The sequence below is a fragment of the Esox lucius genome, chromosome 13 (assembly GCF_011004845.1).
Source record: "Esox lucius isolate fEsoLuc1 chromosome 13, fEsoLuc1.pri, whole genome shotgun sequence".
In the NCBI taxonomy this organism is placed as follows: Eukaryota; Metazoa; Chordata; class Actinopteri; order Esociformes; family Esocidae; genus Esox; species Esox lucius.
In genome coordinates, this window is record NC_047581.1 from 23,623,667 (window position 1) to 23,647,506 (window position 23,840).

The following is a 23,840-nucleotide window of genomic DNA, read 5'->3' on the forward strand; positions in this document are numbered from 1 at the left end:
TTTATTGAAAAACATCTGTAACGATTATTGGCACCCTTAAAAATCTTATGAACAAAATTTGAAGGACGTATTATCCAATTAAGACTTTACTTTTTAATGTTCATCTGAGTATTTGGGAAGTTGTCATCCAAGATTTCCTGTTTCACTGGGGTTTTAATATGAGGACACACAGGCTAATCTCTGTTAGTCATAAAAAATAATGGAAAGGCTTGATAACCCACAAATGAAATGAGAAAAAAAGATTGTTGACCTTCACTAATCAGGCAATCGTTATAGAAAGAATTCCACACACCTGAAAATATCCCTCTCCACTATTAGGGCAATATCTAAGAAATGTAAAACAACTGGAGCTGTGATGAACATGCCTTATAGGGGAACCCGATGGAAAATTGCAGAAGTTGGTTACATCTTGGTGTCACTAACTCTCCAAAATTCAAATTATACACCACCTCTATGCTAAGTTATTTGGAAGGCTTGCCAGAAGAAAGCCTCTGCTGCCACCAAACCAGAAACACAAGTGTCTGGTTTGTTTTTGCCAGGCTCAAACAGAGTGATTATTAGATCTTCTAGCAGGTCCAAAGCATACCTCCGAATCCACATGAACAGTTCACTGACCACAAAATCAAGCTTTTGCAATGGCCATCACAGTCCCCTGAACAATGAGCCAGAGTCCACAAGCGAGGACCAAACAGTCCAGAGATGAATGCGCTGGAGATGTTCTGTACGGAGGAATGGTCTCAAATCCTTTCTTCATCAAACATTAGATTACATTACATTATAGATTGGATTGCATTATAGAAACATTATAGATTACTTAGAATATATTGGCACAGGGAGGGTGCACTAAGTATTAGAAGTGCCGATAATATTATTTAGATATTGCTTGGAACAATTCTCACTGAATTAAAGGTTAAATTCATGATACTGCATTTTTGTCCATATTCACCTAGGGTGCCAATAATCTCTGCAGGGCACTGTAGCTTACAAAGACACCTACTGGTGTACATACACTGAACAAAATTATAAACGCAACACTCTTGTTTTTGACCCCAAATTCTCTGAAACACCTTTGGAGACGGCTTATGGTAGAGAAATGAACATTAAATTCACAGGCCACACCTCTGGTGGACATTCCTGCACCAGCACGCCAATTGCACACTCCCTCAAAACCAGCCACATCTGTGGCATTTTATTGTGGCCAGCCTAAGGCACACCTGTGCAATAATCATGCTGTCTAATCAGCATCTTGATATGCCACACCTGCGAGGTGGATGGATTATCTCGGCAAAGGAGAAGCGCTCACTAACACAGATTCAGACTGAATAATATTTGAGAGAAAAAGGCCTTTTGTGTACATAGAGAAAGTCTTAGATCTTTGAGTTCAGCTCATGATAAATGGGGGCAAAAACAAAAGTGTTGCGTTTTTCCTGGTTTAAATGCATGGATTTTTTTTTATTGCTAGAGTTATTTGGATTGTAAATTGGGTTTGTTTCTTGAATAAAATGCTTGATTATTTGTCTTACATTTTTCTGCATTGTTAAACATTAGCAGCATAGAACCAATAACCTTAATTTAGTCCAAAATATTTATTCAAAACAGGTAAATAGCGGTTTCTGTATACCTGAGGTCAGTGATATAAAACCCAGAAAACCCAATGAAACATTTTGAAGCAAAATTCAGAAGCAGAAAACCCTTCAGATGTGAGTAAAAAATTATATATTTTAAGTTAGGTCACTGCAATACAAAAAATCCACCCTATGTAATATATGGAATGAGGTGGAATAAGAAAAACACATCGCCAACTCTTTTGAGAAAAAAACCCTACACATTTAATGTGCTTTCCTGTGTTTTTCCTTTAAACTAGCAAACCTCAGCAAAGTCAAAATCCAGGGCAATGATACGGATTACACTAAAAAGGAGGCTATAATACATCTTCATAACTCTTTCACAGAGAAGGTATAACATCTGACATGAGTTAAGGAAAACAAACCTCTCATCCTTAGGACAGGATTTATATGGATTATTGATGGCTGCAACTGTCTCTACGAGGGTTAGCAGTTACACAGAAAAAACATTCCAAGAAGGCAGTCTGACCCAGAAAAGACAGAAAACACTTTACGTTCTCTTCCTCAGCAAGCCGGTTCTGAAAAAAAAGTCTACTTTAAATACTGGTAAGGTATATTTAAAAAGTGTTATTTGGCAAAACAAATGTAACCCACACAATTCCAAATCATATTTTAATAAAATGAACAATAAAATAAGAATAGCATGTACTTTAATAAGATTTAGGATTAAATAACACACATGGCTGATTTTTATCAATTCACAGACATATACAAAGCAAAGCAAAAATATATTTTCCAAAGACAATTACTTGAAAAGTGCAATCAATCCATCTTTCCAAAGTGCCAATATTTCGCTGCACCTCCCACCACCTTAAGTGTAAAACCAATCTTCATGTATGTGAAGACGACGCAGGATGCAGAAAGGCACAAAGTGTGGTTCCCATACTGAGCCCCCATGTTGTAGTCCCTAGTCCTGGAGTTTGAACTGGAAAGAACTTGTGCTCCATCGGCTGATATCACAGTCAAGCATGGTTCGTTCTGTGAAGGTCACATTCCCTGCTGTATCTATGAGGATTATGGTATTGGTCCTAAAACAGGCCGAGACACAAAACATAAAAGAAATAAGAGGGATGAAACCAGATCAGAGGCTTAGGCATTCCAAATATCATGATAAACAAACAACAAATGAGAAGCATTATACCATCAAAAAATCTACAGAAATACTTTTCTGTATACAGCCCTGACATTGGCTGAAATAACTTCATACATTGACAATAGGACATTTTTGCAGACTCTTTACAGCACTGCATCAACTGTGCCATACCATAACTCTCTGTTCCTTCTTTTTGGGTAACTTTGTTGTAGCTTTGCTGGTGTATTTCTGACCATTGTCCTGTTGCAACATGATAGTTGGACAGTGGAATGATACTTTGATTTGTTTGGAAATGGCTTTGTAACCCTACCAGACACATGGGGACCAATAATATTTCTTCTGAGGTCCTTGGAAAGGTCTTTTGATTTTGGCATGATATGATACTACAAACACCCATATGGTGAACACCAAACCAGACCAAATTTCGATCAACACCCGTTTTGGTGCTCCTGATCCTAAATTCAGCAGTTTAATGTCATGGTAGTGGTAGGGTTGTACTAACTTTAGTACAGATACTCATGTGCAAATAAGACAGCTATCCAGTGGGTGTACCTTTTCACAACTTTATAGGTCACAATCCTAATGTAGCTAAAGACTTAGAGAGGTATTGGCTACATAAATGTGTAAAGTTAGAAACAAGATTTTCATTTCAAAACATATTGCTGTTTGTCTCTGTGTGTACTCATGAATAAAACCATAAACTGGTGAACCAACTGTTTCAATTTTCCTTTGTACCCTAGGAATATAACTCTGCCAGCACAGCCCTGTCATGACAAACAACAGTACTGAGATGGAGAACTTCTAAAACACAGACGCCACATTAGAGAGAATGTCATGAGAATGTCATGAGAATGTCTATGACTCTATACTGTACTTGGTGTCAGGGAGCGGAAGGACTCTGACCTCGTGCCGTAATACTCGGAGCGTACACACACAGAGGACAGAGCCCGGAGCATGTGGTGGCTGTAGCCTTTACCCTGGCTCTCTTGGGCCGGGTCAGGGGTGTTCCTGAAATATAACGGGGAAAAGAAACAAACAACTTTGACTTTAAATGCTTCAGGATTGGAACCAAAATAAAAAGTAACATTCGTTAATAGGACTTCTGTGCTACCAAGGGTATAAAAAACAATAACTGCATCCTGAAAAGAACAGTTTTATTAAACAAAAAGTTTCAACTTTGGGAGTTATTTACTACAACACATCTCAGCAATACATTATGTACAAACCTATGAAGAGAGAAAGGTAGGTGCTGTTAGGAAAACAAAAGTTCACGGACTAAAAGCTTAGCAATGAAGTCGACATGATTACTTTCTCTCAGTCCTACTCAATGTTCATTTCCCATGTTGAATGTCTGCGTGATACTTTCAAACTTCTAATAACCAAGCATATTCATAGCCTTGGTAACAAACTGTTCACCCTTTAGGCCACACTGATGTTTGTTAACACCAAATATCTTTGGAACAATGAGTACTCAGGTACACAGTATGTAAATTCAGCCATGGCCTGTGCCACACTGACTGGGTCAAAATGGAAACCTAACTGGTGTGTGAGGTGTGACAGAGTGGGGTGGGTAGTGTTCTGGCACAGTGTCATGAGTACCATGTGTTATAGATATGGAGTGAACTGTGTGGTGAACTCACAGTTCCTGGTTGTTGAGGACACTGAGCAGGTCCTGGACCAGGCTGTCACGGGGCAGCGTCTGGTTCACTACGCTGGTAAATAGTCTCTTTCCATGCTGCATCTTTCTCCATGGGGTATCCAACAACGAGTTACTCAAACCATAGATTCCTGCTGGAGCGGCAGACACACAACATTGCTAAAAAAAAAACTGATATTCCTTTTACATTACTACTAAAGCACACACTCAAATACAGAGGCATCTTATCAGTCAAAAGAATGGCTTCTATATAATGACAGTAGTACATGCAAAGACAATTCCACACACAAACCTGGATTAAGACGGACGGGTTCGGTGCTGCCTCTGTTTCCATAGTAACACACAGTGTCTTCTTTGGCCCTGTGTTGGACACAATGAGTGAGGTAATTATGAATTAATGTTGATAATGGTCTGAAGTTCTGCTGAATTCTGAGGGTCATTCAAAATCATCTGTGGTTTCATAATTGAGCAGAGTGTTATGCAATTTGCTGAGCCGCAATTTACAGAGCTTCTCAATTTGTTAGCAAGTTACAGCAAATGTAATGCCAAGTAAAAATGAAAATGTGAATTGTAGCAATAAAATCCAATTCGATGTTTTATAAAAAATAAAAATACAAACATAATACAAAAGTAATTCAAATCCTACTGTCTAACTGGACCTTTACATTCTTTACCTGACAAAAATCCTCCTTTTAGGAATATCACTGCATATCTCAACTGCAGCAGATAGAACTGAATTAATTGTAATTAAAACAAGCGTTTTGAAAGTAAATTAATTGCTTTGTCAGTTCCTGACAGCCATCATTAGCATAATCAGGCAATGTGGTGTCGAGTGCAACTGTGCATAAACATCCAAATTCCTTTCCGCTGTTGAAAAATGTCTGACCACTCCAGACCACAATACCCAGCTACCGGTCATGGCTGTGATCTGTTGAGTCAGCTGCCAAGATCAAAAGTTTGAAAACTGTCAAGCCTTTGATGCTTTTGTTTCCATCTCTGAGCCAAGCTTAATCTAAAAAGCTATGAGGAGAGAAGATTACTCCCTAGGTGTGAGATTAAGACCCAGTTGATAATACCATCTGCAAATAGCAGAGGACCAAGGGACAGACAGGATCAAATATGTCTGACATTAGGAGTTCCGCTGTCTGCTAAATGGTTCTCTCTTTCAATTAATTACAAACTAATTTGCCTGTCTGCTGTCCAACCTTGTAAATTTGTTTACGCCACAATAGGAAACAAATCCCAGAAATAAAAGGTGCAGCTCCTGTGCAAAGGGTACCTGTCTGTTTATCTTAGGGTTTCTCATGTGGTGTAAAATGTCCAGGGGCAGCTGGCCCAGTGAGCTAGTAAAAAGGCTTTTGGAAAATGATGAAAGCTATTTTGTTAACACCACACCATCTGAAAACAAAATACAAAAATAATCAATGTTGGGCGTCAACCAAAGCCAAACCAGAAGGAAACATTCTGAAATGTGAATGTCTGTAACAACAGTAATGACACATAACCACCACGTCTTTGCATGTTCTCTTCCATGGACAATATTTTGCAGCTCCACTGCTTGATAACAACACCTCCCCAAAATTGTATATAAAAATGCAACCCTGCTGAGGTGTCCAGATGGTGCTATGGGCTCAGTGTGCAGTGGGGAGATGGAGCTATTTGTGTAGATCACTCTCAGTCCCAACCCAAACAAACACACAGTGTGACACACTGTTTGGACAGATTGAGGTCTAGGCTCAATAGTCTCACCCAGAAGCACAATGGCTACTTGTGCAGTCTGTGGTGGGAATTAAATTGACTCCGGAGGTAGCAGGATATCTCAGACAGATAGGGTAAAGGGTATTTCCAGATGCTTCGATGTGAATATGTAAAACTCACCAGTTCTACTGCAGGGGGTAGCTAAGTCCACTTCAGCTGAGCCTGAGCGGTAAGGTCTGGTTCTTTGAAATAATCGAATGTCTCAGATCAACTCAAATATCGAGCACTCAAAATTCTATACAACTTTGTTAAGTTAGACAGCAGTAGTAAAAGGTAAAGCGATGCAGGGGTGATTCATTGTGTTACCTGCATATTTGCAAATAAAATGCTAAACTAATATTAAGACATGGTCACTTAAGTGGCATTCAATGCTGTAAATACAGAGCTTAGCCCAGGGACTACAACTGCTTCCAGAAATTAAATAGCCCATACACCACAGAATACCAATGGAGTAATGCAGCTCCAAACTAAACCACTAATTCTTTTTAAAAACAAAAAACAAAAGCTTACCAAAAGCTACCACAGACCACGCAAACACAACACACTTTCTAAACCGTTTTGAGGATGTATACTATGGCATCGCAATCTGGGATGTCATGAGATGATAGAGTCTGTTTATTAAAGTGACAATCTACCACCACACAGACTTGAATAAATAAACACACTAGAAAAGTGGGATGTTTATTAGATTATAGATTGCTGCTTGGCTATGTTGAAATGCTACAACAAACAAAGATGCAGGTAGTCACTGCCTGTGGCGTTGTTAGGCCTGGGCTTCAGCCCCCGTCGTTACTGGAATAGCTCCAGGTCTTTTGATCCAATTCCCAAAAATGAAGATGAAGGGGTTTGCTTGTTTTTGCAAGTTGCGCGTGCAACTGCACAGGGTTGTATCTTGCTAAACAGACAGGGGCAACATTCTTGTATTAGCAATTTAGCGCACTTGTTTTGGCAGTGTGACTAGCAAAAGAAAGGTGCGTGCAGCCAAGTGTACTGTGCCTTATTTGCCTTGATATTGGCTACAATAACAAGCAAAAGACACAGGCTCATCCAGACAGCTAACACCAACAATACACAATCCTTTCTCAAGTATCCTAAGGGCATTAACGTTGACGAACTGGCACGTCACTATTCAAAGGTATATATTCCTCAGCCATTGAAATAAACCAAACTTTTTTCAACACGGTTTTGAACAGGTGTTGCCAGGTATACATCATTTATAAAATTGCTTGCTAGCAGATAAAAGTAAAAAGAGCAGACAGAAGATTTAGGCCAAAAGGAGGTTTGAGGTTACTTTCATTAAAGGGACACTGTTTGCGAAACAATATTAAGAACGTTCACAATATCAAGCTCTTCTTTTAATGAGCAACCATTATAAGCAGCAATTGTTTTGTAATCACAAAAGCTAGCAAACTCCCAAGAGTGTAAAAAAATACCATGATTTTGACATCAATTCTGGTGCAATTCTTCCAGTACATTTATATATATATATATATATATATATATATATATATATATATATATATTTTTTTTTTTTTTTTTCTTTTGGGTAAACACAAATGTCTCTCTCTAAATAAACACATAGTAGGGCCAATTGGAACACTAGTCTAAGTCACAGCCTCCAAGCACATCTACACCATTATGCCAAAGGGATTAAAGTGGATTTCTCTAACCTGCTGTGGTAGTATTGCAGGTAAGGTCAAAATCATGAATGGGACTTCGAAAATTGGGAAAGGAGCAAAATAAAGACCTGATTTATTAGATAAACATGAGCTGACCAAGAACCAAATGGCCAATCAAACAGAGTTTCTGAGTTCTTCTGCAGAGGTGGGAGAACTTCCAGGACAACCACCTCAATCAGCACTCCATTAACCAGGCCTTTATGGAAGTATGATTAGACAGAAGCCAGTCCTGAGTAAAAGGAATGGCATGTGCCAACTGGAGTTTGACAAATGGCTTTGAGAGCATGTGGATAAAGATTCTCTGATGAGACCAGAAATCTAACTACTATGCCTGAATGCCAAGTGCTACATCTGACAAAAAAAAGGTGAAGTATGGTAGTGGGACCATCATGCTGTGGGGATACAGAGAATGTGGACTGGGACAATGTTCAGAATCAAGTAAAGGATGAACAGAGCAAAATACTGAGAGGTACTTGAACAAAATCTGATCCAGAGCACACAGGACTTAAGACTGGGGTGAAAAAGGGCCTTAATACTTCAGTTTTTTATTTTCAATAAATTGGCACAACTTTCCACACATTTTTTTCCCTCTGTCATTATGGGATATTGTGTGTAGGACAACAAAAAATAAATCATGACAACAAAATGTGGAATAAGTAAAGGAGAACATGTGGAGAAAAACCCAAGCCACAGTATTCTTATATTTATACATATTGTCCATGGAGACAAAAACTATCACGTCAACTTCCCAAATACAGAGCAGTTACCATTTATATTCAGCTGTGATGAAAGTGCTTATCCCATTACTGCATCCCAATGACGATCCACAATATACAACAGGAAGAAACACTGCATCTTTGAAATGGCCTCCACACGTCTTGTCCTATTACACAATATCATAACATCATTATATCATTGGATGGATGAGAAATCCACTAATTTTAAAATGTGTATCCATGGATACAGAGCAGCCTCAAAACAAACAATATGTCCTCTGGGTTATTTCTAACCAACACACATCACTGTGGTTTCATTGTGCAGACGAGGAACTAATAGCTCTGTAATGAGCCTGTTTATTAAAAAGCTTTGCAAACAAATACATTATAGTCCCATCCGCTGCCTTGTCTGTTTGTTTGTGTGTTGTGTAGAGAGGCATACTATCTGTCTACATCCACACATCTTGTTGTGGGTCTACAGGAGGCCCCATGGGCGTAGGCAGACAGAAGGATGGAGTGATTTTGGATGCAGATGATTGGCCAGGCCAGAGCATACATCCAACACACAGTTGTTGCTCTCTGGGCTACCATCTCATTTTGTGTGCACGTATCTGGTGGCAGTATCTTGCCATTAGGGCAGCAGGGCACACACACTTAAATGAACTCCTGGTCTTAATGAGGTCCTTTGCATTTCTCAATAACTTTACAAGCTAAGCTGTGATCTCCCAGCTATGATAAACACAATGCATTTAAATAGTAAAACTAAAAACAAACAGATTTGGAGAAAGAACAATACCTGGAAACAACAAAGACGACTACTAAAGGGATTAAACAAGTGAGAGCTGCTGTTCCTTCCCTAGGCCATGTTTAGCAGGATACATGCATCAGGACCTCTTGTTCCACAGGGGAAAACCCTGCCAATCCCCAGCATGAAGTGGGAGAAGTTGTTCCTGAAACCCCAACGTCCAAAATGAGACCTAGTAGAACCCTGTTGCCATGCCAATGGCGTTTCTATAAAGCCCTGTTCCCACTTTGATTTTTTCCTAGTGGGTCCCACCCACCCACCCCCCCCCATCTATTCTACACCAGAAGGCCATCAAATTAAATCCCTCCTGTATGCTGCAGAGAGCGAGACAAAAAAGAAAGGGGGAAAGTTATCTATATTAAACATTTCATCAAAGAATCTCAGACTTTATGACTATCCCTCACAAGTCAGAAAGGAAAATAAAAAACTATTAACAGGTGTTCTTTGAGAATTCTAATAAGGTTTTCTTCAGCTCCACAGTATGTGTTTGGATAGAGACAGGAGGAGAGAGAGAGCAGGTGGCTGTAGCTAATGTCTTTTATTCAGTCTGATGGACCCTGGAGATAAGGCACTATCCTACCTGATCCATCCTCAAACAGTCCCATAAGAGACTGGAGCAAAGACAACACATGGTAACAGACCTGTATGGCTAATGTAAAATCCACTAGGAGCACAACACGGAGGTCTAAAAAGGAATATATGCTATATCAAAAAAGGTAAATTCTCAAGGTCTTAAAGGCCAGGTGGAAAAAACTCAGAGCTAAACTAGGGGCATTAGGTGAATGCTCCATTTGAGATTAGGCCAGTATGTCTGGACTGTGGCTTAACTGTCAAAATCCTACACAAAAAAAAGGGGGGGGGGGGATCAATGCTGGAGGTGGGCACTGATGTATTGATGAGTATGGCCAAGCCTCAACCGAAATATAAATCAACCCTGCCAAAAGAATGAACACAGACCATGGCCTTTAGTTTTGCTCAAAGCTCCATCAAGTCCAGATCACGCCACCTGATCAGTCAGCCCAAACCCTTAACTCACTTGAACTCCGCTGTCAAGAGGTTGAAGCCGTTGTACAGATGTCCCTCAAATGACACCTTCTTCAGGTAGGATAAGCTGTCCTGGCTCTGGTCTGTCAGAAAGTTGGACACAAGGAACCCTAGAACACAAAATGCATGATAGACAAACGAACATAGTAACACTACTTTAATCAGTTGTCTGGCTGATTTTGTAACAAGACAGATTTAGCTATACTTTGGTGAAATGTAACACGTAACATAAGATAATCATGTATGTATGCTGAATGTAATCATGTACCATCATAGGTATGATCATGAATGTACTATGAAAGCTATGAATGTGATGTTCTATAGATAAAAACACACTGAACATGTAATGTCACAGAAGAGATACTTATAAGACTATCGTTTACAGGGCCGCTTCTCTAACCACTACGCTATTTAACAAGGGGTCAGTCACTCAGTAAGAGACATTCGCTCTTCTAGGCCAGCTCCACTTGCATCGGGGAGAACAAGTATTTGATAACCTGCTGATTTTGCAGGTTTTCCCACTTACAAAGCATGTAGAATACAGGTAATGAGGGGAGAACAGGAGGTCTTCTTAAAGAAAAACGAACAGGTCTGTGAGAGCCGGAAAGCCGGAGGTGATCAAATGTCATGCAATAAAATGTAAATTAATTGTTTAAAAATCATAGTGTGATTTTCTGGATTTATGTTTAAGATTCAGTCTCTCACAGTTGAAGTGTACCTATGATAAAAATTACAGACTTCTACTTGCTTTGTAAGTTGGAAAACCTGCAAAATCAGCAGTGTATCAAATACTTGTTCTCCCCACTGTACACGGTCCAGCAAAAATGCTTAAACTATAATTGGAATGTGGATTGTGTGAATTTATTGCTAGCTCATTAGTGGAAACCAAAATATTTAAGATCATTTCCACACAATCATCTTTACTGATCCAGGTCTACTGTAAAATATCTCAATGTGAATAACATGTCAAGTAAATACTAAATACATTTTATAAAATCTGATGTCGGATGTAGCATGTCGGATATGAAGTACAATTTGACACACTGGACAATGACATCTTAAATGGTTTCCATGTTATTTAGCACAGTGAGTTAGCGGTGAAAGGACAGACTGCCACCCAGGATCAGGACCTGCCCTTCAGCTAGAAGTGTTAAAAAAGGCCTTCAAGAAAGTAAACACATTAGAAAGCTGCTATTAAAGAAACATGCTTCCCTCAGGGAGATGAGCATCTGCAGTGGACAGCTGTGATATGGACTGACAATGGAGAGCAACTGAAGCGCACACTCACCACACACTTGGTGGGTGAATGACACTAGATATTGTGGTGCTTGTGAACGAATCCATACAAAATAAGAATACAATTTAATTGCTGTGGCTTTAGGCTTTCTGGGAGAAAAAGATTTAAGGGAAATAAAACAGACATCATGTTGATTTATTGATGATTTTCATCATTCATTGTTCCCACCTCTTCCTTGTAAGTCAGGATTGGGCCTTCCTTCCAGGTAATTGGTCAGCGCAGCCAGCTTGCCCTTCTTGTTGATCCCCAGCCATGATCCACCTTCTTTCCCTTCCTCCAAGTCCAGCCCTGACAACACACATTCACCATATTACACATCATGTCTGTAGCACTCACAAAACAGCCACACCAGATGTATTCCATTTAATCACCGCTGTCTGAAAATAGAGCAACACGTTTAGACCAGTGAGAGAAGTATTTGACCCCATATTAAAGATGGGGTCCATATTGCTTGGTTTAACACTAAACATTAGAGCAATCTAAACTATAATTCAAGTAGAAATATTGGTAACCCTAGAAGTTGCTCTCAACCAAATCTAGACTTCCCTTAATTTATTTGAGCTGAGTATTTCAATGGGAACACTGAAATCAAACAACCGGGTCTCGATGAATCTAACAGCAGTCAGGGTACCGTTGGCTAGCACCTGGAGGTCTGTGCGACCTATGCCCATGCCTCCTATAAGGCATCCCTCCCATAATTCCATCCAATAGAACCCTATAGGAAGTAGGTACCGAGACAAAATTCTCTTGGCACAATTAACAGTTTATTAGCAAATAGAGAGAGATATCAAAGCATACAGAGCAAAAACGTGAAACATCTCTAAAGTAACACAGAACAATCATCAGTACTTATACAGTAAAAGGGGTGTAGTAAGACACTGCACAGCTGTCCTATGTCAACAATACATGTTCCCTTTGTTCCATCAATACTTAGGTTTTACCCAAAAGGGCAGGCTGTCCTCCCACCTTATCCCAGGGAACTAAGGACACCATAGGCAACCACTTCAAGGCCACATACCATCTGGACACAGCACAGATACACTTGATGGTTTAAACAGATAAACAGATTAATGGAGGACACAATGATCTACTGATACCATTCAATGATGACCATGAACAAATAACCAGAGACCATAAACAAATAACCAGACCAGATCCCCCTTTCCAACATTCCATTTCTTATCTAAACATGGGGACTCAATACTTTAACCAGTAACACCTTTACACATTTATAGAATTAAGAATTCATCAGTTGAAGTAATTCCATGACATTCCCCAGACAATCACTGACCCACCGCCAAACCGGTCGTGTGGGACGATGTTGCAGTATAACGTTCACCACGGCATCTCCAGACTCTTTCATGTCTGTCACGTGCTCAGTGTGAACCTGCTCTCATCTGTGAAGAGAACGGGGTGCCAATGACGGACGTGCGAATTCTGGTGTTTTATGGCGAATGCCAATCGAGCTGCACGGTGCTGGGCTGTGAGCACAGGGCCCACTTGAGGACGTCAGGCCCTCATGCCAACCTCATAGAGCCTGTTTCTGACAGTTTGGTCAGAAACATGCACACCAGTAGCCCACTGGAGGTCAATTTGTAGAAATTTCATAGGGCTCTGGCAGTGGTCCTGCTGCTGGGTTGATCTCCTTCTATGGCCCTGTCCAGCTCTCCTCGTGTAATGGCCCGTCTCCTGGTCTCTCCTCCACGATCTTGAGACTGTCCTGGGAGACACAGCAAAGCTTCTTGCAACGGCACATATGGATGTGCCATCCTGAAGGAGCTGGACTACATGTGCAACCTGAATGGGCTGCAGGTACAGCCTCATGCTACCAGCAGTGAACAAAACTAGAGAATAATCAGTCAGTAGGGATAAGGACTGGACAGATTGATATTCCTGAAGTTTAATTAACTTGGTGTTATATTGTGATGATTACATGTTCCCTTACTTTTTTTGAGCAGTGTATTTCAAGTTCATCTGAGTCCTTACGAACTCTAAGCGGTCATCCATGACCTTCTGTTTCAATGGGGTATTAATGAGGTCATACACATACCAAACAAAAATTAAACAAAAGGTTGACCATCCTAAATTTTGAATTGTCTAGAAAACATATTGCAGACTCCTGTAAATAGCCCTCTTTACTATTAGACAGTAGTAACAAGTTTAAATCAACTGAAGCTGTGATGAACTTGCCTGCAAAGTCAATGCCACTTTTACAAGCCACTTGCACTAAGTATCCCCACGCCGATTCTGTATAGTCTGACACTCACTGAGAGAAAGGTATCATCAACAAAGACAGATATTTCTAACATCACTGACCAAAGGACGAGACAACAGGGAGAAGAATGATTGATTTCTTAGCTGAGCTGAATTGTGCATCTGACTGGGAGACATCATTCAATTACAGGTAGTTGAATGCAGGGTCCAGAAAGGCCCCATGCTTGAACAGTACCATGTAATTCAAAGGCAACGGACGTGACAATTATATGAATAACAAAAGCCTCATAAACAAATCAATTCCAGGCCAGCATAAAAACTAACCCTTGACTCATACTTCCCAAACCAATGCTATACCCTCCAGATTTTTTTGAAAATATTACACATTAAAATAAGCTATAAATAAAAGTATAGCCTGTGAGATAAAAAAAAAGTCGTAATTTTTTTTTATCTAATACTATGAAAAGACGCTGTTCAGCACATCCTAGTCCCTTGTGAGAAGGGAGAGGAAATGAAAGGAATGACTCAGATGACCCTTACACTGTCTTAGCCTGCCACCCTTTAGTGTTTAACAGTCTTAACTCAAGGAATTGAAATGGTCTTTTAAGTCATATGTACTGCCCTGTCTCATTACAACAAATCCCAACATATTCAGGTCAGCTGGTGATTGCAGTAAAGTCTTCCTCCCAGTGCACCAAGCCATTCTGCCCCGCCCCCACACTGCTTTTCCAATCAGGAAGTAATATGGCACGTGGCCATTGTTGTATGCCACCTAGGAGGCCTGGGCTACCTGCTTCATAAAGAATGGAATAATTCACTGGGATTCTCTGTACATTCAACAGCTTAATTCAAAAATCGGACTGTTGACATGGAAAGTAATGGGTCTCATGAATGCATTCTAGAAGAGTGGGATGTTTGTGATTATATATTTTGCACTGACAGAATGGACTCCTCTCCAGCATGGTCTCTCTTGCCCTACAGTGTTTATGCCACTTCAACATCAAGTGCAGATACTTACCACTGAGGATCTCGCTGTTGCTCGCCCAAAAGTCGGCAGCTTTTGTTGGCCTGTTGTAGAATTCATCTCTGTTTGCAGCCAAAATTAGCCTGAAGGAAAAGAGAGAGAGCAAGGAACAGAGTTGCGAGTCCATGGTAGATCACTTACAGTAATGTTCTTTAGCACCATACCCTAGTGGTGGTATCCATCTTGACATATTTATATGCTTCAGGTCTTGTTTCTTTAATCGAAAAAGACTGAGCCCTGGGAGGGTGTCTGCAGCTAAAATGGCACCCTATTCCTTATCTGGTGCACTACCTTTGACCAGGGATAATAAAACTCAGGTCAAAAGTAAGAAGGAAAGAGGAAGCCATTTGGGAGGCAGACTGCATAGTAATTTGCTTCTGAACACTTGAGTAAATACATGGAAGAGAGAAAGACCTGACTTCTGGCTGAGGTTGCATGTTCCCTGATTGTCAGGTTCCTTGCTGTTAGTGCACCCCATCTCCACGTAACACGAGAACCCTTCTTTGCAGTCACTGCAAATCACCCTATTCCCCATGTAGTGCAGTCCTTTTGAGCAGTTCACTAGGCTCAAGTCAAAGGTAGCATACAACATAATAGACTAGTCTGGGACATAGGTGAGGCCTCAGCTTTGTCATGAACCTCAATAACATTACAACCCATGCTGATTATCTCCATCAGACACCACCGGACATGGGTTCTTTAGGCCCCCCACACTACCACATTCACATCAAATTCTTAACAGTGGGGAAAACAGGCTACAGTGGCCCAATGGGCCATTTGAGACACACAGAGGTTGTTAAAGACAAGGGGCCAGTATCAGATGTATTCAGTAAAGTGGATAGACATTATAGGGCTGCCTTCAACTGACAGGTTTTTGGAAGCACTGATCTAGATCCTTTCTGTTCACAAAAGCTGTTGAATGAACTGTGAAAAGACTGAGGTCAACATTCGCAAAGACAAAGATTACTATGATAACTTATTTAAAAGTGCCCCATGCCACTTAACACCACCTATTGGCAGTGAGTTTTTATATTGGTTCGAACACTATTTTCCAGTAAGAAATGGAATCAAGGAGTGTTTGCTCAGACACAACTTAGCTCGTTAGCTTATTGTCTCGACTAAAGACTTTGGAGAAACCTTCCTCAAAAATATATGCGCTCATACCAATAGAATAAAAAAGAACATGAAATGACTTTTTACATATTATTATTGTTTCTCCGTCATCATCAATCTAGTAACTTACACACAGATTTCCCCGACTATCTAGCCAACTAGCTAAACGAGGTCATTTAACCTACTTGTCAAGTAGAAAGATGGCCAACTCCACATCACTGTTAAGACAAACTTCAGCTCTTGCCATCAAATGCAAAATGTACCCTCTTATGCTCGCGTTGCTACCATATTTTTATTTTATTTCTGGAGTGTTCAGTTTAGACTACATGAACCAAAACAAAGCTTGTCATTGGCCTTCACCTCACACACCTTCAAGGAAGTACAAGCCTACGAACGTCCCTGCTGTCTAGGTTTTACTTGCAACCATGCCACTGGGAATAATGTCAGTCCTGACCCCCTGCCAGAGACTGTTTTTTAACGTTAACTGATGGTATCTAAGGCTTACTATCGGATATTTTAAATGGAAAATGCTGCATAGGGCACCTTTAAACAGTAAAAGTAATAAATACATGCCCATTATTATAAACAATAATAATAATAAAAACTTGAATACTGACAACTATTATTCTGGGGATAAAACAACAAAATAAACCAAATGGGCAGACCACAGGACAAAAAGCAATGCTCTAGAGCAATAGGACCTCTGTGGGCACCTCCTCATCAAAAATTTGGACAAGATCATTTATTGCCACAAGTATCTGGCAGCAGAATTCAAATGGGTGGACAATTATATTAATGATTAGGCGTTTAACTAAAGAAATTCCTCCTCACACCAGGGTTGCAGACTATAGTACCCATAAAACATTGCTCTCACATGGGTGGGCAATAATGACATGAACCCCCCCACACTCTATATATGTTACAATAGCTGTCTTACACACTCAGCTCAGCTGAGGAAGATTTCTCCATTCCACAAACCGGATAGACAGAACCTCATTATGAGAATGAATTGCTGAATAGCCTTGAATTGATTGCCGATGCCAGTGACTTGAGCAGAGGGACGTTTAAATCTCCACTGCTACGTACGCTGCTCACTGTTTCCATGGAGGCAGGTGAGCCTTACTTACAGCAAGAATGACATCCTTTGCAGCGGTAAATAGCCTGCTGGTTACAGCCTAGCGGTTACTGCGTAATGCCAATAAGTGAAATGCGGCTGGTTCGAATACACGTTCGAATAAACAGGTGACAACAGGTGCACTGGAGAGACAAAAGCAAGACAACCCCGAAAAGGGAATGGTTTTCCAGGTGGAGGCCACAGACAATTGCTCTGTCCTTATCCTTCCTCACTGATTCTTCTCTAGTTTTGTTTTTCGCTAGTGTCCTACTGGTAGCATGAGACGGCACCTGAAGCCCATTCAAGTTGCACAGGCAGCCCAGCTCCTCCAGGATGGCACATCCATACGTGCCTTTCCCAAGACGGTTTGCAGTGTCTCCCAGTGCAGTCTCAAGAGCATGAAGGAGATACCAGGAGACTGGCGGTAACACGAGGAGAGATAGACAGGGCCATAGAATGGCATCAACCCAGCAGCAGGACTGGTATCTGCTCCTTTTGAGAGGAGGAACAAGAGCACAGGCAGAGCCCTATGAAATGCTCACAGCCCAGCACCGTGCAGAGAACACCAGATATGGCTGGTCCACCATTGGCACCCCGTTCTCTAAACAGATGAGAGCAGGTTCACACTGAGCATGTGACAGACATGAAAGAGTCTGGAGATGCCGTGGTGAACTTTATGCTGCCCTGCAACATCATGTGGCCAGAGTGTGTAGGCAGTTCCTGGATGACAAAGGCATTGATTACCATTGACTGGCCCTCACGTTCTCCAGACCTGCATCCAATTGAGAACCCCTGGGACATTATGTATCGGTGCATCCAACACCACCAAGTAGCGCCACAGACTGTCCTGGAGCTCACTGATGCCCTAATCCAGGTCTGGGAGGAGATCCCCAGGACACCATCCGCCGTCCCATATAGGAGTATGCCCAGACGTTGTCAGGAGTGCATACAGGCCCGTGGGGCCCAAACACACTACGGAGTGACATTATGAGTTTCTGTGATGAAATTCACGCAAGTTGGAACAGCCTGTGATTTCAAATGTTTACTTAAATTTTTGGTGCGAGTTTGAATCCAGGTGATTTTGGTTCTCATTGACCGTTGTTATGTCACTTAGTTCTCAACGAATTACAATGTACAGTAAAGACTGTGATCTTTAATATATTTCCTTCATCGAGACCCGATGTGTGATTTAAGTGTTCCCTTCATTTTTTTGAGCAGTGTATAAGCATTTCTTACACCCAAACCTAGTGCAGTTGAATACTTTCATTAATTAAATGTGAAACCTAGGACTATAGAAAGACAGTCACCAAAACTTAAGGTCATGTTGACGTTTCTTTTACAACAAAAGGGCCTTAATGCAAAACTCTGACAGACTACATCATTGCTATTGCTTATGCTACATTTTGACATTTGTCTCTACAGTCTTTTCACTAGCACTGCACAACTGTCAATTCTGGAAGGCAACAGTGCATGATTTGGTGACATTACTGTTCAGCTAACTTTGCGTGTGCACTAGTACATATTATTTGGGGGTGGGGGTTCTTCCCCATTTTGCTGACCTATAAGAGTATGCTGAGGAAGCAGAAGTGGTCATGTGTGGTTGATCTATGGCATTGGAGGACAGGTGGGCTTGCACAGTAGGACCTGCGTGCGATTTGAGGTTTGTCAGAAGCCAATATTGAATGTCACAGAGACACCATTAACTTAAAATACTGTAGGCACTTTCTCCATTTATAAAATAAATGGTTGGGCCTACAAAAAAGGCATGCAAAATGTGAACAAAAAAATATTCCATGTAGTCCTACACTTTATCTTTAGTTCCATTGTTTAATTCTGCCAGTGCACACTGTTCCCAGATAAATTCATTCGGAGTGGTGCAATGCCATTACACATCCTTCATGCTCAATGAAGACACACTGAACACCCAGAACATCTGTTTTCCACTATGTCCATCCCAGAAGCAAACAACCTGAGGCATACAGGTTGCCCTGCTGGGGTCATAGGTCAAAGGGATGACAATTAAATTCATCTTACAGAGGTTTGAAATAATGCAAAGCCAGTTGTGGGGACATGTGTGCCAAGAGTCAACTATGCTGTCCCAGAAAAAAAAAAAAATGCTTATGATTCTACATAGCAGAGTGAACAGACCATCCATACAGTAACATCTGAGCCTTTAGGTAGCACAAGGACAGAAACAACAAGAAAACCAAAAAGCCAGAACTATGCAAAGGGGGTGCCACTTTAGAGAATGACAATATTTTTCATTTGACAGATGAGGAAAGATTAATATTTAGCAAGACACATACCATCCATGAAAGTTTGCCACACATTGCAAGGAAAAGAACTTGCAATTTAATGGTGATGCAATAAATTATTCTAACTGGAGTGTTTTCCCTGTATTTATTGAGCAATGGCTAAATCGTGGCTGTTGTTCAAGTTTCAAGGTTATTTTGTCTAATGCACAGAACAACACAGCGTCATCCTGCACAATTAAAATCTTGTGACCTGGCACCTGACAACAACATAGTGAGAGTTAAGAAGAATATATAAGCAAAAATATATATTCAGAGAAATAATAATAAAGGAAAAATATACATAACACTGTATACAAGCAGCAGTTTGGAAAGTATGGCAGTAATATACATAGGTGTAAACTAGCAGCAATTGGTAGAATATTATAGATACATATGAGTGTAATAAGCTTACGAACAGCGGCATAGCACACAACAACTACGTAGTGATAATTTAAGGAGAAAAATGCTTAAAACTGGAATGCTAAATGTCAGTTAATCAATTTACAGTTGTACAAATTATTTTTGGAGTCTGTATTAACTATTACTGTAGTTGTATCGTTTGGCTTGTGTAGGTCAGTGGTAAGATTTTTGGTAGGAAGCCAAAGGCTCTCCAAGGCATTACCAAAGAATGCACACTCAGAGGTAAATAAACCACACCTTCTGGAAAATGAAATAATTCAACTATTTAAAAAGGTCAAATGTTTTGGGGAATGTTGGCTTGCAGATATGACAGGCAGAGATGGGGCACTGAGTGCATGGAGGACCAGTAAAACAACAGAAATGTAGCTCTTTTTCTTTTGCCATTAAACTCGTTGACATAACCTCGACCTAGGTTTCATGCACTCAATTCAACCACAATGAGGATGCTAGGCCTATAGGTTAGAAATATCCCATGGGTACAGAATGAGTCACTGTTCACACACCTCCATTGTGAAGAGCTTAAGCTAGGGCAATCTCCCAGAGGCAAAGGCAGAGATCCACCTTGACCAGGTAGGGAAAGCTCCACAGAGCCCAGGGGATTATTATAAGCAGAGCTTAAAATTGCATCGACTTCTCTACCACTGGTCTCTGCCCGCAAGGACCTTCACTGAGAAATCAGCAGTGACTTGAGGAAAGGTTAGCGGATTGGCACATGGTATTCTGCAGAGCGTATGACCAAAATGGGAAGCTTTGAAGGAATCTGAAGTCAAGCCACTTGTTCAGTTTCACTGAAACTGTGTAAGTGAAAAGTAATAATACCGTTCAGATATAGGTTAACATTAAGACTTCCAGGAAAAAAGCAAAATTGATTCCCTGTGTTTTTTTATTATTGCTTAGAATTCTGCTTTGTGTAGAACACCCAACAGGCGAATGCTGAGGTGTAGCATCTCCAAATGCCTTGGAAGGATGCAGATCATTTTTTATTCACAAGTTTATGAAGAGAGCAAGGAACGTCCCTTGTGTTTGCAGGATGGAAGGTGTGGCACTGGTAAAATAAAGGAGAAAGAGGCCTTACCTGTAGGCGTTTTTGGATGCAGGCCGAGGGTCAAACTTGAAGAAGATGATACACATGGGGGTGGGGGATGCTCTCTTACACTTGGTAAAGACACTTTCAGTGTATGGACATGTTGAGGGCTGCACAGCAAAAAGAAGAGTAATGTGAAGTTAAGGTATTCGTGATATTTATTAAGATCCCAATTAGCATTTGGAAAGGCAGCAGCTACTCTTCCTGGCATCCACACAGAGTTGAAACACTAAAACATGAAAACATTGTACACAATACAAAATGTAATTGCAAATCATTTTGAAGATAAACTTTTTTGAAACAGTAACTGTAGATGTCTTCTGGTCATTTATGTTGGTATTTATGCTAGTAGTAAAGTACAAAATCTTTCATTTGGCCCCTTTAATTAAATAGACAGTTTGGTACCTTCAACACTTCTTTAAAAACAAGTACTGATGCAGTCACTCAACTTGCAGCCAGGAGAGATTGACATGTTATTGATGATAGCTTTCTGTGTAAATTTAAAAGACAGACATGCTGCTCTGTTCTGGGCAAAACCTATTTCCTTCCTTCCAACACGCACCCTGTTAAACATATGACTGGGCAGTGGTCCAGGGGTGTATTAATTCCACCAAATATATATAATTTTTTATGCAAATAAATGTGTTTGGCTGAATAAAGGCACAGTCCAGGTTTTGTCAAACGAAGGCCCATAGGACTGGTCTGGGTGATAGCATGTGATTTCAGAAAAGCAGAGTGGCAATATACCACAGACACCAAAGATGCCTTATTATAAACCAATTACCGATGCAAACAGATCAGTAAATGTTTTGTTATACCTGTGGTATAGTCTATTATAAACTGGATGGTTTGAATCCTGATTACCGTTGTATATGCACATCACAACACAATGAATAGATTAGCATATCATACAACCCTGATTCAAAAGGGTTGAAACATAATTTGGAACTATATTTGGAAAATAAAATGTAAATATATCAACTAGCAGATGAAAGTATTGAGAAAATATTGAGAGTATTCAAGTGAAATATATAGTTACTGGTTTAAATTACTGTACATACAACTGTCCTATAACTGTGCAAGCTTTCTAGGGTTACTAAGACCCTAACCTCATCGAAGTCGTAGTCTAATCTTGCAATATTCAATAAGGAAAAGTAAAGTTGATGACAAGCCGTAATTTGTGTCCGTGGCAGGTTGCTTGATAGCGATGTGATTAGGTAGGGGCAACATGGCGTGAAAAGATGAACTTTGACCCATCAGCAGATTAATAAAACTCAACTGTCACCACAGTGCTACTGTGCAAGCACTCGTTCTAACTCAGCACTACAGCAGATACTGGCTTGAGTAGAGAGGAGTCGCGCAGAGACCGCTGGTGTTATTCTTAATTGCAAACAACATTAGCCAGCTAAGTATAGCAAGGAGAACCCAAACGTTCGATCTGAGGACGGGGTCAGAAACGCCTATAAACAACTAAGTCTGTTGATGCTAAGAACAGTCATTGTAGTAAATACGTTTGCTCAAAGACCGCTATGAACCAGACAACTAGTATCTAACTATCTCCCACCAGCAGGGCAGATACGCCAAGGAGCTAGGTTTAGGTAAACAAAGGAACGAGCTACCTAGCTAGGTCAGTAGAACAAAGACCTAGAAGCAAGGCCAGTATAGGTATACACGTATTTGCCAGCAGTAGATTAGCTACCACAACCTTTAGCTTCTGCAACCCATTACAAAATAAATAACAATAAACACGAATATTAAACTACAGTAGCTACTTTGAGTAAAGCGAAGAGTAAAATAAATACTCACGTGATACCTGAACTGAAGACATACTGTATTAATTAGAGTTGGGTAACAACAAAATACTCGTCTCTTATACGGGGTGCATTTAAATCTAGCTTCCTACAATAGTAGGCTAGACCTGCACTGTTCTTTAAATGTCCATAAACTAATGCTAACACTTACCGTGTGCGGTCCCAGACCATTCCGGGGGTAAATAGCGTACACCCATAGACACAAAGCTAATATCTATGGTGCATCCGCTATGACGGCACCATCTCCTCCAGCAACACATACGGTGATTGGCGGATACTGACCCCATATTTTGTGGCCGTGTTCGAGAGCATCAAAAAGTCTGGGAAGACAATGGCGATACAATGAGTTACAAATCACCACGCACCATAAATAACCACTCATTATGTCTTGCAGATCAGTCAGACACAATGAATCCATGATACATAGCGGGTTTACGCGGCCCTAATGCATAGAGTTGAATAGAAGATGTGTCCGAATGAATAGGCCATTATGGCTTCATTCAGTGCACAAGGTTTCAGTGGGGACTAACAAGCCCCCATCCATATTCACAGATGCTGTGTAGAGTGAACAGTTTTAAATCGTCTGTGTCCACATATCTTAGGACTGGCCATTGTCCATCACTGTCACCAGTGTACAAGAGGTGCAACAGCGACTCTACTCCTGTGATAACTAGAGCAATTTGGCATTTCACCTTGGTTCCTCCAAATAATATTGCTTCCTGTACATGAGCATCCTGACTAGCTGCATCACAGCCTAGTATACAAAAGATCCACACTTGACCGCAGGGGCCCTTCAGTGGGTGAAGATAGCCCAGCACATTATTGAGGATTGTGCTCTCACACATCCAGGACAAATATATCCAACATGCATAGTGATATATAGGCACGGCTGGTACCTAGTTCACTAGATAATAATACTTTTAAATATTCCCAAATAAGGTAACCTCTCTCTGCTTGCTATCTTTCCCTCTACTTTGCTTCTTGAAATCAATATACTCTAAGTCAATGTAAGACCAAGCTATGAAAATGTGTTGTCTTGATCACCAACAACTCATTATACAGTATCTAGTAAAACCATGTCTGGTAGGCATG

At 40.6% G+C, this 23,840-nt stretch overlaps 1 protein-coding gene across 5 annotated transcripts; it reads right to left on the reverse strand.

Annotated features, from left to right (window-relative positions):
* Nucleotides 1-2,258: 2,258 nt before the first annotated feature.
* tango2 (transport and golgi organization 2 homolog (Drosophila)) lies at nt 2,259-23,007 on the reverse strand. Of its 5 annotated transcripts, none has more exons than XM_010876582.5 (9): nt 22,900-23,007; nt 20,929-21,047; nt 14,907-14,995; nt 11,843-11,962; nt 10,370-10,487; nt 4,668-4,735; nt 4,359-4,506; nt 3,622-3,726; nt 2,259-2,653 (listed from the first exon to the last, which is right to left on the reverse strand). In XM_010876582.5, exons 2-9 carry the CDS (start codon nt 20,982-20,984, stop codon nt 2,533-2,535), a joined length of 825 nt encoding a protein of 274 aa, XP_010874884.1. In that variant the 5' UTR covers nt 20,985-21,047; nt 22,900-23,007; the 3' UTR covers nt 2,259-2,532. The 5 variants fall into 5 exon arrangements, with proteins under 5 accessions (XP_010874884.1, XP_010874883.1, XP_010874882.1 ...); XM_010876581.5 differs by having other exon boundaries at nt 4,359-4,509; XM_010876580.4 differs by lacking the exon at nt 22,900-23,007 and adding an exon at nt 22,751-22,893.
* Between the last annotated feature and the right edge of the window lie 833 nt (nt 23,008-23,840).